The 19070-nt window shown below is 38.4% G+C and overlaps 1 protein-coding gene across 1 annotated transcript in view; it reads right to left on the reverse strand.

Moving 5' to 3' along the window:
• The window catches only part of tll1 (tolloid-like 1), a 56453-nt gene that overhangs the window by 30088 nt on the left and 7295 nt on the right, over positions 1–19070 (reverse strand). The window contains exons 3-6 of the mRNA XM_079811401.1: positions 8584–8694; positions 6006–6086; positions 3995–4165; positions 3800–3917 (exon numbers count right to left, since the gene is read on the reverse strand). Coding sequence (XP_079667527.1) covers positions 3800–3917; positions 3995–4165; positions 6006–6086; positions 8584–8694 — 481 coding nt within the window. The remainder of the gene's footprint in view (positions 1–3799; positions 3918–3994; positions 4166–6005; positions 6087–8583; positions 8695–19070) is intronic.

Consider the following 19070-nt stretch of genomic DNA (forward strand, 5'->3'; position numbering starts at 1 on the left):
GCAAATGAGTCAATCATTAAGCCTGTCAAAACCTTCTCAACATTAACACATGGGCGCAATCTATGTGCCAAATGCTTAAAAAGCACATATAGACACATAGAAGGTTAACGCTCACTGCTTGGTCTGTCAGCAGGTTTATAGTTGAATGACGTCTGCTGATTATAAGCAATATGACTGCACTGAGATGGATAATATTATGTAATGCTCTCTCTACCTCTCTCCCCTCCACTAATCTAGTCTTGTCCTTATGTCAATGGTCGTTCTGTCTATTTCTCTGTAATCTGTCTGGATCTGCCTCATTATTTCACCTCACCTTCCATTAACATCATTCCCAAACAGACATTTCGCATCCTCAGTTTCCATTCATAATAACTGATATAACATTCATAGTCTGATAACACTTCTTATAGTGGTTAAAAACATTCTTATCACGTGCTTTGTCATTAAACAATACTCCATGTGATCAAATAATCAATTAAAAGCAAAGCTCTAGCTCAAAGAGTAATCACAGCCGAAGGAATAAGGATCTTATCTAGCGCAATCGTCTGACATCGTTGTTTTACCTATTTTTTATTTGAAGGGCGTTTGACTTGGTCTTTGCATGTTCCCTTTGTAAAAACTTGATCGGTACTTTCGCCTACGTCACGCGTGACCATTCCAACGTGATTACGCAATACGCGGTGCATCGCAGAGCAGCACAAGACAAACATTTGTGATTAAAAAGTTCTCAGATACGAACAATTGCAATATATTTATCTAGACTTATGTGATTTCCGTCTTCCCTTCTCTCTCTCTCTCTCTCTCTCTCTCTCTCTCTCTCTTTCTCTTCCTTGTTAACACACTGTTAGGATTCCATTCCTAAGAACAATGGATGGTTTGCTCACCGTGGTAACGGGAAAGGAAGGAAAGCCAGGCCGACAGTAGTCATCTCAGCCGACTCTCACTCCCTCGCTCTCGCAAACACACACATTTCAAACACACATCACAGGATACACTCATAACAATGAGAGCTGAGTATCTGAGTTTCACTCAACCTTTTTTACTTTCAATACATGTAAACTACAAACAGACGTCAAGAATCAAAAATCTAAACTAGATTTCATACACTACCAAAGTACCGGTGCTGGAGCTGGTAGCCAACCTTGTAGTTTTTCATGCATTGAAGACAATATGGTTTAGAGCTCTACACACTGGTCTCTAAATCCTGCTAGTTTCAAACCAGGAACTTTAAAGTCGGCATGAAATGAAGATTCACCCCATCTAATGCATGTATTGATATTACTGTAAAAAAATCATCCCTGCAGGTTTTTATTAATTTTTTTGATCTTGTCATTTTTAGATCTTCCAGTAAAACGTCAGACTTCTCTCTGGTGACGTATGCCAGATTTATTCAGTCATTTAGTCCACTTAAAGGAATAGTTCACTCACCCCCACGTCATCCAAGATGTTCATGTCTTTTTTTCTTCAGTCGAAAAGAAATTAAGGTTTTTGAGGAAAACCTTCCAGGATTTTTTTTCCATATAGTGGACTTCAATGGGGTACAACAGGTTAAAGGCCAAAATTCCAGTTTCAATGCAGCTTCAAAGAGCTCTAGCTCAAAGAGCAATCCCAGCCGAAGGAATAAGGATCTTATCTAGCGCAATCGTCTGACATCGTTGTTTTACCTATTTTTTGTGAAGGGCGTTTGACTTGGTCTTTGCATGTTCCCTTTGTAAAAACTTGATCGGTTCTTTCGCCTACGTCACGCGTGACCATTCCAACGTGATTACGTAATACGCGGTGCATCACAGAGCAGCACAAGACAAACATTTGTGTTTAAAAAGTATTTACATTTTATTTAGTTTTTTTACAAAATGACAGATCCATTCGCTAGATAAGACTCTTATTCCTCGGCTGGGATCGTGTAGATCCCTTTGGAGAAAAATCAAGGAATGTTTTCCTAGGATTGGGCGATATGGCAAAAATATTATCAAGATAATTTTTGTCATATCAGTCGATATCAATGATGATCACAATAAATGCCAAATATTTCTTTCTTTCACGTTTAAAGGCAGATTTTTGCTCTTGAGTGAAAGTTGTACCAGACAATTAATTGTGGTTTTATCATCAGAACATGACAAACACTTGCCAAACAGGTGAACATTTCACAAATTAATATTACATGTTTTGTCTCTTAGAAATACACATTGAGTAGCTTGAGTTGGGATGAAGATGTAAATTTAGATTTATTTACAAAAACAGCAAAATTGTAAAAAAAAATATATATATATAATGTAACAACCTAATTTTTATATGGTACAATTTTATAGGGGAAACTTTATAGTATTTAGATCATGTCAACCACAGGTAAATCCACACCTTGCACCTCACTACCATGGTAAAAATAACTACATTGTTTCTATGGTATTTGTTATGAAAAACAGTAGCCTAAATACATTTAATATAATACAAATGCACAAAAAAGTGCTATAGCTGAATAACAAAAAATATTGTTAACTTCTTTAATACATTTAATGTCTACGTTAATAATATTAAAAAACTATATGAATATCCCACATTTCTGCCACAATATCAAGGTTTCAGTTAGTGTTACTAGAGTAAATAATGGTAAATGTTGGTGACTTGAAGATTAAAAAGCCTTCTAACTGTATCGTTGTGGCTCAATGTTTCTCCTGTTTTCCACATCAGTGTTGGTAAGAATGTCATCTCTAAATTAGGCATGAATCATTTAATTTGTGGTTTGTATTGGAGAACTCTGCACTAAACTGGAACGCTTCTCACAGGATCTCACAGTGCTGTTTAGTGCTTGTGTGATTGAGACGGTCAGCGAGTAAAAGCATTCGCTCTAAGCTCACGCTTAGTGTGTTTTGAGCCGAGCTGATAAATGTTCCGTGTGACACATTGTGCAATCGAGCAGCTCTGTTTCGTTCTGCTTTTGGCACGTTTGCCATTTACTGTTTCTCATACGCAACAGAAATGTCAGCGTTTATCAGTCAGGCAAATTGGTACTGGCACCAGTGGCAACACGCATTCGCAGGATCATTTGCCTAGTGCATAAACATTATATTAAACAGTTATCGAACTTTAGTTATAATTTTACCTCTCCCCGTTTTTACAGTCGTCTGCAAGCTCACATTCAGATTTTTCTCCATCCAATCAACAACCGATGAATAGAACCAAGTCCCAGCCCTACATTTTTTCTTTTTCGATAATCCGTCTCAGACGTGCGACACAACACGGAAGAAAAGATCTGTCACTACTTCCAATACATCACAACTTTAAAGTGAAGGTTTTCAAAACAACAACTTAGGAGATGACATACAAAACAAGTCACACAAATCCAGTCACTTCTAAAAGGATCATCAAAGCTGTAAACACTAGAATCACTCACTGCAGTAATGTGTGTTCAGTTGACAGACATTCTATAAATAGACTCTATAAATCTCACTGCATAAAATGTGATGATTCAATTAGTATCAAATGTATGAATTGATTAATTATGACTTCTGATCAATGAATCAAACATAGCTTCTAGCTTGCGATGTCAAAAAATGGATGTAAATTACTCTGGATGCTTGATTGTGCAAAGGCTATGTACTAACATTATCAGTTACATTATCATTTGGTTCTAAAGTCAGTGGAAATGCAGGCTGGTGAGAAGTTCCACCAGCTGACCACTAACTGAACACTCAGCACTATTAATGAGGATCTTGGTGCCAGAAGTACAAGGATACAGTATAAATGTGTGCATTACTATTCTAAAATGTATTATGATTATAGTGAAAACAGAAACACGAACCCGCAGGGTCTGTAGGTGAAGACGATGTAGCTCTCCTCGTCAGTTTTCTCAATGAAGGTCACGCACGTCTGTTTCTCCCAGTGTCTCATTGCTTGTTTTAACATGGCCCTCTGACTTCCTGAGTTTCCACACACAGAAATCATTTGTAAATCACACATATTCATATGCTGATGTTAAACACAGACACACACTTACCGGTGAAGTTGCCTCCTATGACATAAGGGATGACTCCTCCAGGCCAGATCTTCTCAGCTCGGGATGTGGCAGCACGTGGCACTCGAGACTTCATACCTCTGCCGCTGTTTATACTCCTCCCTCCAGCCTTGGAGCTCGACACATCTTTACTGCTGTTCACTGGCCACGACTCTGCATCATAGAGATAGTTGACAGAATTATAAAAAACATCTTACAGTAGGTTTCTGTTTCTTCTTTATTGATTCTAAGACCAATAAATAGAATAAGCTGATACAAACTAATTTTCCTTACACAAGAATTTAATTTCTAGTATTTTTACGTCACTACACAGATGCTGAAAACACCCTCTAGTGCCTTTTTACTAGGCTTTCAAATAGAAGCCTTTGGTGTCAATAGAACAAATCGCATCAATAATTCTGTGATCATAAATATAGTTTCTCAAATCTTTATATCTTTATAAATTGGCACCCCTAAAAAAATATTTTTGATTAATTAATTTAATTCGAATTCAGTAAATTATATATATATTTTTACATTAATATTTTTACCCTAAACCTGATCATTTCTAAACCATTTAAAAAAATGACTTTTGTGTAGCGCTCCAACACATTATGCTCATTAGGGCCCGGTTTCACAGACAGGGCTTAGACTAAGCCAGGATTAGGCCTTAGTTCAATTAGGACATTTAAGTAACTTTTATAAACGTGCCCAAGAAAAAAACATTACTGGTGTGCATCTTGAGACAAAACAATGCCACTGACATATTTTAAGATTTGTCAGTGCAAGATTCTTTCAGTTAAAATAGCTCAAACATGCATTTTAGTCTAGGATTATCTTAAGCATTGTCTGTGAAACCGGGGGTAGGTGTTTTATATTGTTTTGTATCGAGAAATTGTTTAGGTGTAGAGGTCGGGTTATGCGCTATGTGGCTGTTCATATTGAAAATCATACCCCAACATATGTCACAATGATAAAATTATATCCAAATATATAATTTTCATGATGACAAAATTCCCATGGCCTTTGCCTTTGCTGCCGTACCATGGGTGCAGTGGCACAATGATATTACGCAGCGCATGAAAATAGGCTAACTTCCGTCAACATAACCAACGTGACAACCTCCTTACACAGGGAGCGTGCTGGGGACTATTTTCAGGCGCTGTGCGTAATATCATTGCGCCTGCTGCACCCATGGTATGGCAGCAAAGTTCCTTGATGCTAACGGTCTAATCAGATTCAATAATCTATGCTAAGCTATGCTAAAAGTGATACTGCCAGACCCGGAGATCGGCTGAATGGATTCGAAAACGGTAAAACTCAACTGGAAAATGAGCCTATTTTCAAAAAAAGTGGTGTGTTCCTTTAAGTCAACTTAGCTCAGTATACAGTTGGACTGGAGTGCTGAATGAGTTAAAACCAGCATCATAGGATCATATACTCTGGAATATCTGGCTCATTTAGACTCGGTGTGACTGTCAGGCATGTCTGAATGTGTTTCAAACGACATAGGTTCTATATTTCTCAAACTGCATCAAAACGCATGGACTATGCAAATACTAAACAATAAAAATCTGCATTAATTAAATAAAACAACATCAAACACCAAAATATTGTGGAATTAATTAATTTTTACATTTGTACAAGTTATAGGGTTTCTCAACGGTTAATAATTTCATGAGATTTAAAATCGGCCATACAAATGCTGTGTGTTCAAATTTAAATAAATATGCTGTTAGGTCTTTCTTTGAGAAAGATTTTAAAAGAATGCCCTTAGAACTGTTAGAAATGGTAAAAGATGTAAAAGATTCACAATCTCAGGTGTCTCATTAAACTAAGGAATGTTTTTGGTTTAAAATGTATTTTATTACAGTAGTAATGTAACAGAAGTAACAACAAATATATGTAACAACATTTTAATGTTAATTCTAAAGGTCTTATTGATGGTGTTGCGGGGTAAATAGAAAAAAAAAAAAACCTTTTTTCGTTGCTTATGTATAAAGGGTGAACTTACCAAAACCTAACCGTCGTATTCTGTCCAGCAACAGATATAACGAACCTCTCTTCTTGCTGGGATTATGCTCTCCTAGACCACCTGAGAGAAAGAAACATATAAGGGAGTTATTTGAAGAATGCAGTGAGAGGGATATCATAATGTTGTGAGAACTTTGTGTGAGTGTTGTTGTTAAGCATTCAGTAAACTATCCCTCTTTATGTGCTATAGGAATTATCGTAAATACGATAATTAGCCCTATCACTGAGAATCTCTGGGATAATTTTGATACCCAAGTTCCCGAGTTGGGCGGGCCATAAACTTTAAACTTGGTGGAGGGGAGAACGATTGCTGCTGTGAGTGGTATTCTTTATTAGTTTTTTCCCACAACAGCTACATCGCCTTGTCTTCTCGTTTAAGTAGTGCATATTTACATACATGAATATTTATTTGAAATGTATTGTATGTTTTATACATAGTGAAAATAGCCTGTGTTTGACTGAAATTCCAGAATTGTCAGCAATCTGACTATCTAGAATGGTGAATGTTTACAAGGTTGTCAATTATTGGGGTGCTAAATATTTGTATGGATTTAATAAGATTTTCCAAATAAATAGGCAAGAATCAATCTGGTGTCCTTCATGATTCCTGTTCTTTCCAACAACAGAGCACCTGAATGCGACAAGATCGCAATCACACCTTCAGAACTGGGAAATGTCCGATAGCATGTCAAGGCGGCATAAATCAAGTTTAAAATTGCACTAGGGCCATTATAATGTCATATGAAGGCTGTCAGGCTGTCAGAGAAACTTCCATCACTGGCTGTCTGCCATTATCACACCTATTTTATCCATTTATCCTCATCCCCCATTCACCATCCTCTTCTCCTTCATTCAACATCTCACCTTTTTCACTCCCAGGGTTCTCACTGAACATCTCTATGGTATTCACACATCTCTGTTTCTCTGCTATTTCTTTTTGCATTTATCCCTCTCTCTCTCTCTCTCTCTCTCAGGAATTTCTCTGATGTGGACAGGAAAGTGAGAAACAAACAAAACTCTAAATCCAAGACACAGGAAAAGTTTGGCACTTTGGGATTAATGTGCACACAATCTCACACTCATTGTACTGGCAGGTATACAAGTGTGTGCTGTTGTCTACATGACAGCATCCTGATAAATCTGGAAATTTCCAAGGAGGACCTGTCCTGACTGGTTTGAACATGCATCAGTTCTCCTGCTATTCATGGTCCTGATGCAGTTTGCCCTTTTGCCCCGGTGGCACATCCTGTAACAAGCCCAGTAAGAACGGAAACGCAAAGCTGAATCCTTATCGTCTTTTTGGTCTCACTTCCGTCTTTGTGCTGCCAAAGGCTCAGACGATGATAAAGGTGATGTTGCTGACAATGCCGCTACCAGCAAGGTAAAGTCTTCTTAGTTGGCTGTTAGTTTGCGAGTAGTCATTACTCATAGCAATAATTGTATCCTGTTTTAGACACACAGTTTACCTTATCATGCCATGCCATTGGGAAAGACGCACGCACACACATTTCCACTGGTCAGTTTAGATAACAGCAAGGAAGGATTTTGTTAACAACGTTTCTTCTAACTTACAAAGAAACAAACATTTGTACACACACACACACACACTTTTGCACTTTTCCCATTACATAAGGAGTAAAAGACAAAGACCTTGCTATGCAAACACACACGGTTGTTTGCTGATGGTGCAGTGGAGTTGAGACAGGAGCATTTATCAAGCCTAATCACTTGAAGCTATAAACTCTCAATATCCCCACACATTCTTCAACTTCAATATGACTTTAATGACTTTAAATCACCCACAGCCCACAACACAATCATGGACATCTATTCCATCCTTATGACAGCTCAGCATCTCAGACTGATCAAGGCATTATCTTAAATAAACAAACCACAGAAGCTACTGTGTGTGTGTGTGTGTGTGTGTGTGTGTGTGTGTGTGTGTGTGTGTGTGTGTGTGTGTGTGTGTGTGTGTGTGTGTGTGTGTGTGTGTGTGTGTGTGTGTGTGTGTGTGTGTGTGTGTGTGTGTGTGTGTGTGTGTGTGTGTGTGTGTGTGTGTGTGTGTCTGTGTCTGTTTCTGTTTGTCACCCTGCAGTTGAAACTGCACAGAGGTCAGCGCTAGATCAGAGAATTTAACGCCTGGAGGAAGGTCTGACTTCAATCATGACATCAGGATGAAAAAAGCACATGAGCGGCTTCAAGGACTGAGTCCAGCAGAAGCGCAAACCTTGAACTTGCTGTAGAAAGAGTCATTGTTGTTGTTCTGCACCAGAAACAATCCACAACCAGCTGCTGACTGCAGCTTTAACCTCGTCTACTGTACATCTGCTACTGAACTCAGCTGAAAAAACATGTGCATTAGAATTTTACACTAAACTGAGGGCGTCTCAGAATGATTTACTGAGTCAGATACAAATTGCTAAATCACAAGTGAGTTTGAGGCTATGCAAATCTTTCAAAGAACTGATTCATAAGATCAATTAGTCCGCCATTTGGCCAATTTTAAACTACTGTTGACAAGTGGAGTCTGGAGCCCTGTGATATCTGATGTGTCTTACCAGATGTGTGTCCCTGTTTCCCATGTGACTGCTGTGAAAGCTCTATCGTCCCATCGATCTGAAACATTTTCAAGTCCTCTTCATCCAAGGCAATATCTCCCCAAAATACAGCTGGAAAAAAAGAAACAGAAGGATATTATTAGAGGACACAAACACACACTCTGGCAGCATCATAGATTGATGGCCTAAGTGCTGGCAGACCCGACTAAGATTCAGATCAGTGTGGCCTGAGCTATTGACTGATGCTAATTTAAGGTTTGCTGCATATGCAATCGATTGACAAGTTAACATGAGAGGAAACATCTTGGCTTGTCAATTTGCCCTTCACTCTCGCACCCACAGATCAGGGAACACATACATACTTCCAGTTGGGATCTTACCAACCATGTTCATATAATGTCCATATCGCGCTTGTCCCAACATTCCTAAGGTTCAACTACAGTCATGACATCATGCATCCTTAAATAAGCCTGTCGCCAAGGAAGTCATAGAGATGGCCATGAAAAAGGAGATAATATTGGGAACCACGCCATTTGTGTGTGCGAGTAGTTTTGGCAGGCCCTTCACTCCTCAACCTTGATATAAAACAATAAACAATGAGGACCATGCTTTAAGCTATTTTGATTGTTCCATATTGGAATAAACTTTGCCCTTGTGCATGCATCTGTGTGTGTGTGTGTGTGTGTGTGTGTGCATATGCGTATGTACACGTAACGGTGAACTGCACTATTGTTTGTGAGTGTATGCGCACGTGTGTATACAAGCATCCATCCCTCCCCCATCAATTCCTTGGACATTGTTCAGCCTCAATCTGTGATTGTGCTCCGTATCACATTCATATAAAGCTGGTGTCTCCTGTGGATCACACCCTTCATAGAGAACTAATATTAGCACTGATCTAACCCCACTCCACTTATCTGTGGGACTCTCTGCTACAGTCTAAGGGCCAGATTTACTAAACAGAGCAAATTAGCGTCAGAGCGCAATTCCATAAAAGCACAGATGGGAGTGGACAGTTCTGCGCGTGATCTACTGACAACACGCAAATTAAAGAACACAGGCGCAGCCGGATCATTTCCATAATGACCAACGCAACCTATCAGTTAACGATTTTTTTGGGCTGTAAATAATGCCGCAAACACCAGTAAATTGACGAGCGCAAACCTTTGTAAATCACCTTGCGTGAATCATTTAAATACTCTCCTTACATAAATGTAGCATCTGTAAGGGAAACTCCTACCAATACATATGCAATAAGGTCAGCCACAAAAATAACTGTGTCCACGCCTTTTCAGCACTAATTTATCACTGCGCGTCTTTAGTAAATCCTGACAGTAGTTTTTTAACGCCAAAAGAGGGTTTGTGCTGGCGCAAGCTGTTAGTAAATCTGGCCCTAAAACACTTTCACTGTAGCCTGACAAGCCAGACCCACATCAAGATGTTGGGTCTGGGAACACACCATTGGCAGGGCTCAATCCGAGGGGCGGGACCGCTGTTCGCCAGCTTCTTTGTTTACAAGTAGCACGCGAAACTGCAGCAACTCTGCCGTTATTATGTTAAGCCCGCCCACTGACTCAATACACAATGTAATTGGCCTGACTAGAGTTTGGTTTTTCCAGCTCGCAAGCTAACGGAGAGTTGCTAGACGCCCTGGCTGCAAATGATTTGCTGCCGCTAGGGTGTGTCTAGATTTCTAGGCTACTTTCACTGCAAATTAAATGAAATTCATAAAAAATATATATATTTTAATGTAAATTTAAAAAGAAGTTGTATATTTTCATTTATAATTTTTAGATTACATAAAATTTGTTTTTAAATTATTTTGTACATTTTTTAAAAATATTTTAAAAAGATAATTCTTCACACATTTAATTGCAATTTCTTTAATCTAATGCGGTTTTACTTAAAAGAATATTTGCAAGAAATTATACAGTTGTTATAATTATACAAATAATTGTTACAATTATATATCACTGTGTGGTCTCGAATTGTTTTTTCCACATAACACACACAGGCATTTGTCCATCAGCACAAGTATAAAAATCTAACCTATGCATATTTCAGTTTCTGCTGAATAATTTTATATTTAAAAGCTGACATGAGGTCTCTCTGCATTTTTCATAAAACCCTTGACAGTGAGACAAGACAATGTGAAATATGTCTTAAGGTTAAGGCAAAGTGCCTTCGACTTGACCGCAGAGGAAAAGGCTTTGTGTTGAATTTGTACATTGATTTGGCAAGTCTGGGAGTGAAGCCCAATAATGCCTCAGCAATCATGTATTCGTTTGACATCAATGAGTCTTTGACTGCACATCTTAACATAGCACCAGTCAATAACTTCAGCCGTGATGATCGATAAACACAGAGCATATGCTGTACATTACAATCAAACTAGGGGGGAAATCAAATGGTTTTGCGACTAGCATGAAACCATCACAGTCACATGGGATTGTTAATTGTATAGTGTCTCGTTCATTGAAAGTTAAATGTTAAAAGTCAAATCAAACTGATAGTTTAACAGCTTCACATCTGCAGCTCAAATGGGAACAAAGGGTCATCTGCGGGGGATATGTTTTGGCGAATATGAAATGATAATCTCAGTTCCAAGGATATTGTTGCGCGGTGGGAGGTGTGTTTTAATCTGGGTGCAGCGATATCCGCAGATAAAATTGTATATTAAAATAGCAGATTATCCTGGAGGTCACACTACAGTTCCAAATGAGATACACTAGGTTATCCTGGAAACATCCAAGTCATTCTCATGGTTTCCTATGAATGATTTAAGAGTTGGAGGAGAGTATTGCTGTAACTAATGGCTCATCCTCTTTGAGTGAACTTGTCTCAGCAAGTACATAGAGACACTGAGAAATATTTTTTGCATTGCAAATCTTACCAAATGTGATACATTCAGTTAACCAATTAGTTTCTCAGATAAAAGCTGTTTCAAAACCTACATAAACCGCATTTTTATGCATTATAAACGGTGCTCTTCAATACAGCATAATTATCAATAATCCAACATAGTGGATAAAGCAATACAAAAATGTTGATTATAAATATACTTACCTTTAATTGGATAAAAACCAATTAAATCAAATTGCAATTGTGTTACTTTATATAATATTTGTGTGCTATACTTAAAAAATTATGTTGGATTTACTTTGAAACTGTTTTCACTCAGATTGCTAGTAAACTGCACAAATACTTACAATAAATGAGAAATAACATTTTAATTAAATGTATAAAAGTAGAAAGACTAAAATAGTATTTTCTTGTAAAATATACTTTTAAAATATTTCACAATAGTTCTATATTATCTTATAACATGCAAACTTCAAGTTTTGTAAGGATAAATTGAACGTTTTGAAATGCAAAAAACATGCTGTGTGTGAATGGCCCCTTAGAAGGCAACTGTCTGTGATATCAAGACAGCTCATTAGGCTTTAGAACAGAGCTGTACACTTGAATAAAGAATGGCCACCGATCATCTTCTCTTGTAGTCAATCCCTTCAGTTTTGACAGTCTGTTTTTATGTACACAGTGACAGCAGATGTTCTGGAGAATCCTGGAGGGAGGCTCTGATGAACACACACTACGGGCTCAGAAAGTCTGGCCATATGTTGACGCTTCATTACTGTGATGTCAGTTTAATACCAAGAATCCCTTCCTCATTAAACCCACAGAAATACACAGCTGAGACTGATGAATGAGTATCATGGGAGCTGAAGGATGAGTGGGGTGTTTCTGTTTGTCAGTGACACGCGTAACTAAAGACATCTGCGCCACATGTCAGAGAGACATGACGCAAAGCATTTTGGGTGACAGCCCAAAAAGCATTCCTGCGAGCTTGATCACAGGAAGAATCAGGGACAGAAAGACACACTCAAACAAAAACACATATGCATCCAAACACAATTCCAAAAACTGATTGATGTCACCTTGCATCCTCACAATGTCAAAAACAGACCGTCTTGTTTTTTAGACATCATTAATCGTAACAGTGACCAGAACAATGACATTTCAGTGGATATAAATGACACCTAACTGAAAAAGCAATATTTTAAAAGATTTTCATTGGTCCTGAGATTAAACTCAAGCACAATCGAAAATGCTTTGGATCCCAATGCTCAAGAGAGTCAGGCTGAGCTATAAGCATTAAGGGCCAGTTTACACCTGGTATTAAAATCTGTCTCTGTGAATCTGGGATGAGATCACAAGTGGTCAGCTGAGACACATTGCAGTTAACACCTGGCAGTAACATGCATCTCAAATGTGTCTCCTGCGATTGGAGGGAAGGGTCACTGATTTTGAGACTACATTAATCACTCACTACATCAGTGTGTTACTGCATATTTATAAGGTGCAAAGATATAAAAGCACAAAAGGCCCAAACACTTGTGTCCAAATATATATTTATGAAAAAAACAGCGTGTGATGCAATGGCCAAAGCTTTTTGCAAGTATATGGCAGAGGTGATTTAAAGGGTATTTAAAGATGCAAGTTGTGTTAAGTCTTGTGCATGTAGTAGGGTTGTCGCGGTCCCAAAATTTCAGTAGTCGGTACCAGACAGTACCAGATAAATTTCACCGTTATCTGTACCACATTTGGTACAAGAGCAAAAACAGTTGAATTAAGTACTTTAAAAAACCCGTCTCCGGAGTAATGACTCCATTCGTTCGAATATTCCTATTTAATAATTGTTAAATCGATATGTCATCCTCAATAAACCCATCTCCGGCTGGACGGCTCCATTCTTTCGAATATTGCAATTTAATAATTGTTTAATCAATACGCCATCCTCAATAAACCCGCCTCCGGCATGTTGCCTCCGATCTTTCGAATATTGCAATTTAATAATTGTTTAATCAATACGCCATCCTCAATAAATATTCCGATCTAAAATGACCTCTGACCTGTAAAGTTGCCAGAATAATAATCATACGCTGTTTGTTAATTGGCCAGAGGAGAACTGGCACCCCGACTGAGCCTGGTTTCTCCCAAGGTTTATTTTTCTCCATTAGGACACCTGATGGGGTTTTGGTTACATTGCCACTGTCGCCTTTGGTTTGGCTTGCTCAGTTGGGGACACTAAATTTTCAACTAAATATGCAAAGAAATCTAATTAGTAAACTAAATTAACCATATAAACTAAATTACTGATCTAATTACTGATCTAATGCCCACATTGTCACTGTATGATAATTGAAATGAGCTGATGACATCACCGTTTTCTCCGTAGCGGCTGTACGGCCGAATAAAATTCTGTTGCATCATTTTCCTGTTTAACACTGTGAAGCTGCTTTGAAACAAGTTTTTTGTCAAAAGCGCTATATACATAAAGTTGACTTGACTTGACCGTCAAACATTGCAGTTTCCGATTCAATTGCGCCTAAAATACGGTTGTCAATCCAGAAACTTTGCAGTGTACTTAAACTTAAAGTGTACTAAAAATCAAGCATTCTGCGTTAGTTCAGGCAGGCCATGTAGTCAAGCTCCGCTATCAGCTGATTGGAAAAATTCCAACTCCGCCCATATCAGCTGATCCGATTCCTATAGAGACAGAGCGACATGCGTCATAATCTGAAGGCCACGCCCACCGGGGGGGAAAACAATCAAACCGTCTCCATTGACTTTGCATTGCGTGAAGCGGGCTTTTTGTCATTTCGGACTTCTAATAAAAAACTGAACTATGTATAAAAGCTGATATGTGACAAGGTGTACAGCAAACAAGCTAAACAAAACCCAGAAGCAAAAACCCAGACGTTTTTATAAGCTGTTGACCCAAAAAACGAGCGTTTAAGTACAAAAAAGTGGATTCAGGCCATTGAGACAGAGCGCGCGGGTCATATTACACTGAGAACTACGGCGACTAGAGCGGAATGTAATCAGCGACAGTAAATATAATATATAAAACGGACATTTGGATATTTGACTTAACAGTGACAAAATGTTTACTGCACACATAGACATATTGAGGCATACTGAGTGTCAGGATCCCAAAATTTCCCCATTCTTCCTGCTGAAGCTTCACTTCGTATTGCCTGTATCCACTTTTATCTTCTTAAACGCTCGTTTTTTTGGGTCGACAGCTTATAAAAACTCATTTCTGTGTTTTTTAGCTTGTTTGCTGTACACCTTGTCACTTATCAGCTTTTAGACATTGTTCTGTTTTTTGTTATAAGTCCGAAATGACAATGAGGCAGCCTCCCGCAATGCAAAGTCAATGGAGAGCGTTGGATTGTTTTCCCCCCCGGTGTGGGCGTGGCCTAAATACGCTCTGTCTCTATGCACTCAATTGGCAACTCTCAAACAGGGCGCCTTACTTAAGCGCAGCTTCAGTTCAGTCTGCCTGCTTGGCTGCTTCCGCTGCACGCTGCTTTTGCAACCCACCTCCACCCCAGCTCCTCCTTAAACTTTGTTTAACTTAATCATTGTCATTCTGTTTTCATTGAGGCATGCTCTGTTCTCAATTTACGCTGCCCTCTCAGTTTAAAAAAAATGGGAGGTTGTCCCCAGAAGCTGCTGCTGTTAACTGTCTTGGCTTTTCATGGAGCTCATGAAAGGATGGGGTTATTTAGAACAGAGCCATATTGCCAAATGTAAAATTTAGCAAAATATGCCAATAAAAAGTTGACTAAAAGTTTGTCTATGGTGTTTTTGAGTTTAGTGGACCTGACTGAACTAAACTTGTATTCAGATAGTGAATTGGTAATAAACCGAAAGCAAGAGAAGAGTCTAATTCTGTCAATCTCTTAAGCGAAAGCTCACTGAATTCCGTTATGATAAATTAAAAGTTAAAATAAAAATACAAATGTAACAAAACAAAACCTTTTGACTAACTTACTGACTAGCACCTCTGATAGGCCATTCTGCTCACGCACTCATGTATCTATGTCTGCCAAACCAAATTACACTGATGTACCAGATAAATAAATTACTTTAAATGCAGTTTATTATTGCACAAGCTTTTGTATCAGGTTATGTTGAAACACTGCATATAATGATAGGGGATGAGAAAATAGTGGTCACAAAGGGAAATCTACCCAAGTGCCAAGAAGTTTCACAGCCAGCATGTCATAAATACTCACATTAAAGGGATAGTTCACCCAAAAATGAAAATTCTGTCATTAATTACTCACCCTTATGTCGTTCCAAACCTGTAAGACTTTCATTCATCTTTGGAGCACAAATCTTTTTGATGAAATTTGAGAGTTTTCTGTCCCTCCGCTGACAGTTAGATACTTTGACACTTCAAAAAGTTCATAAAGAGATTGTTTAGTCCACATTTTCAGTAGACACATGATCGCTTTATATGATGAACAGATTGAATTTAGGCTTTTATTCACATATAAACATTCAACAACTCACACACCAGTTGTGGTAAACGCTTTACGTGGGAGAACCAATGAGGTTCCTTCTCGTGTGTTCCGCAGCAAGTTTGAGGTTCTGCAAGAACCAATGAGATTTGTTCTTGCACGTCAAGCAGGTTCGGTTGAGCTTCTGTTTATGTCTGCTGATCATTGTTTTAATGTGAATAAAAGCCTAAATTAAATTTTGGATTGGTTTGGAACGACATGAAGGTGAGTATATGATGACAGAATTTACATTTTTGGGTGAACTAACCCTTTAACACAAAGGAAAAATGAATAATGGACACTTTATCCAAATGCAAACAGGAGTAAATAATGCATTTGTTTGTGTGCGCGTTTTTTCTTAAAATAAGGTTACAGCATGGGCGTCACTAGGCCCATTTTAGGAGGGCTTCAGCCCCCCTAAACTTCTGCCCAGCCCCCCTAAAAAATGTGTGATTAAACTTTATAACATATGAAACTGGTGGGAGGCTTCGGCTTCATCCCGTCTTTTAATCAGCATGTTTTTCAATCCGCTGTGGCGGCGAATAGAGCGCACGTCAGAGGTGTGTGCGTTGATCTGAGCCTCATTGGTCTGTCACCAATCAAATCAGAGGCGGGCTTTATGTACGCACAGAAGCTGCTGAGGCTGAGCGCGAATATTAGCAGCACGACTCGACATCAAGTGAGAGATATGCAAGTAGCTAAACTAAACATTTCATATTTGACAGCTGCTTCTTTAAGTCAGAAATGTTAAACAAATGACAAAAATATTCAGGCAAATGAATAAACTTGTGTCTAATTTCGCCATTTTGAATTGAAATAGGCCTATGTAATGTCATTTATAATATAATTAACAAACAAGAAATATTAACAAAGCCATTTTCTTCAGATTAGGCATATGTGTAATGAATAATAGTAATGAATGTGTGCATATTGTAAATTTAATAATTCCATTTGTAGCTCTCAGTAAATAAAACAGTTCAGCTTTTTTCAGCCTAATATTAGTAATGAATGTGTGCATATTGTGAATTAATTTAATACATTTAGTTACCTTTCCTGGTAGGCTTCAGTAAATTAACATGTATTGTGGAAATTATTAAAAAAACATAAATATCCGTTAAACATATGTTTACTGTCTTCACTGACGAACTTTATCAGTCATATCTGCAATTAGATCTGTTATCTAATTTTTGCCGTTCAGAATATCTTAAAATGCACATATGTAGATCATAGAAATCAAAATTTTCTCGGGGGAGCAAGCCCCAGAACCCCCCTAACTTAAGGGATGTACACTATGGTCATGCAGAATAAGGCATTACTAGTTGCTTTATAAGTAATAATAAACAGCCAACATCCTAATATGCATCCTAATAAGCTACTAGTTAATAGTGAGAATTGGACCCTAAACTAAAGTGTTACCATTTTTTTTCATACCCTCACTGAGGGCTGAGCCCCCCTAAAATGAAAATCCTAGAATCGCCCCTGGGTTACAGTGGATCATGTCTTTGTATATAATAGAGAAAACAAATCACAGAGGTATAAAATTAATAAAAGTAAATGTCCTGTAGAATGACCAACACCATTTAAATCAATTATTCACTTTTATAAAAACATCCACAATACTGTATTCTACTATTCCTTTTCTTTCTGCAAACAGAGATTTTTGCTTTTGAACTATCATTCAAATTTTGCAAGTTTAGTTGTTCATGCGGTCTACCACAGAGTCTGATCCAGCGCTTGCATTTTTCAGAGATTACTGGCTGGTTTTAGGAACAGAACGTACCATAGCAATACCTTTTTACCTTTTTGGGGATTTGCCAAAAAAAAAGAAAGAAGAAGATTTGTATGTCACAGTCAGTTCAGTAGGTTGTTTGGTCAAAATGGCGAATAACAACGAGGCTTATAAGTGCAGCGATTGAATATTGAAAATGTGCATATTCTGGAGCCAATTTGTATCTGTGTTTATCAATGACTACTCGTGATTGTCCAAAGCTAATGTTAGTACTGGTCTGGGAAAGATCACTTAAACAACAGCAATCACTGTCATCACACTCAGACAGACAAACTTCAGTCAGTGCTACCGTCAGAGCATCAAAGTACCTTTTCACACGTTAGGATGTGTAAAGCCATAATTGTTTAATTAGCGAAACACATTCTAGGAGGAAATGTGCGGATCGCTGACTCATGTTTCCCTGCTCCAAAACAAACAGTCCATGGTGAAACAGAGTGCTGACGCTGGAATTTTTGGGAATTTTCGGAAGCTGGCTGTCCGGCCAGAGTGCTCCTGGAAAATCCTCCTTTATTAAACACGACTCCACTGACCATCTCCATTTCACACACATTCAAACAACCTCTCTACTCTGATTATGACAGGCTGAATTCAGAGAAAAGTAGAAGTAAATGCAGTCAAAGAGCCAAGAGCAGTCTGATGAGGTCTTGAAAGCTTTGAATTTTAATGCGAGTGTGTCGAGACATGTGAAGGCAGGCTGATGTCATGTGTGATGTGCTTTACATTCAATACTGAGTCAATCTGTTGGTGTAAAATCAAATTCAGAATATTTGTCCACACAACTCTATACATAAACTTTTGCGCTGCAAATACCCACAATACAACTGCAAGTGAAAGTTTTTTTCCTTGTCACTCACTCTCTCTTTTTTGCTGTGTGCACAGTTTTATGACAAAACCCCTCTTTTGTAAGGGGCATGAATGAAGGTGCGTGTGTGTGTGTATGAGAGAGATTCTTCTCAAGCTAAGTGGCAGGATGCAGGCTACCAGGAAGAGATAAGTGCCTGAATGAAGTGGGCTCCCACATTCGTCACACACACGCGCACATACACACACAGTGAGGGAAATCAGTGTACAAAGAGATGGAAATGTGTTTAGTGCACTCTAATGGCATGAGATAAGCACACGGCCAAATATTCACATTCTGTTTTCCCAAGAACAACAGCAGCAAGATGATCAACCACACAGAGTCATTTCCACTGTACATACACACATACAAGGTCATAAGCAATATGTAAACAGATGGCCATGAATCTGACACACATGTAGAGGTGGAATTTCACCCAGCGCCAGCTGCACCATGTACTGTAATATAAAATAATCACAGTTACACAGACTCAAAGATTAAA

The sequence above is a fragment of the Gobio gobio genome (genome assembly GCF_949357685.1).
Source record: "Gobio gobio genome assembly, chromosome: 3".
NCBI lineage: Eukaryota > Metazoa > Chordata > Actinopteri > Cypriniformes > Gobionidae > Gobio > Gobio gobio.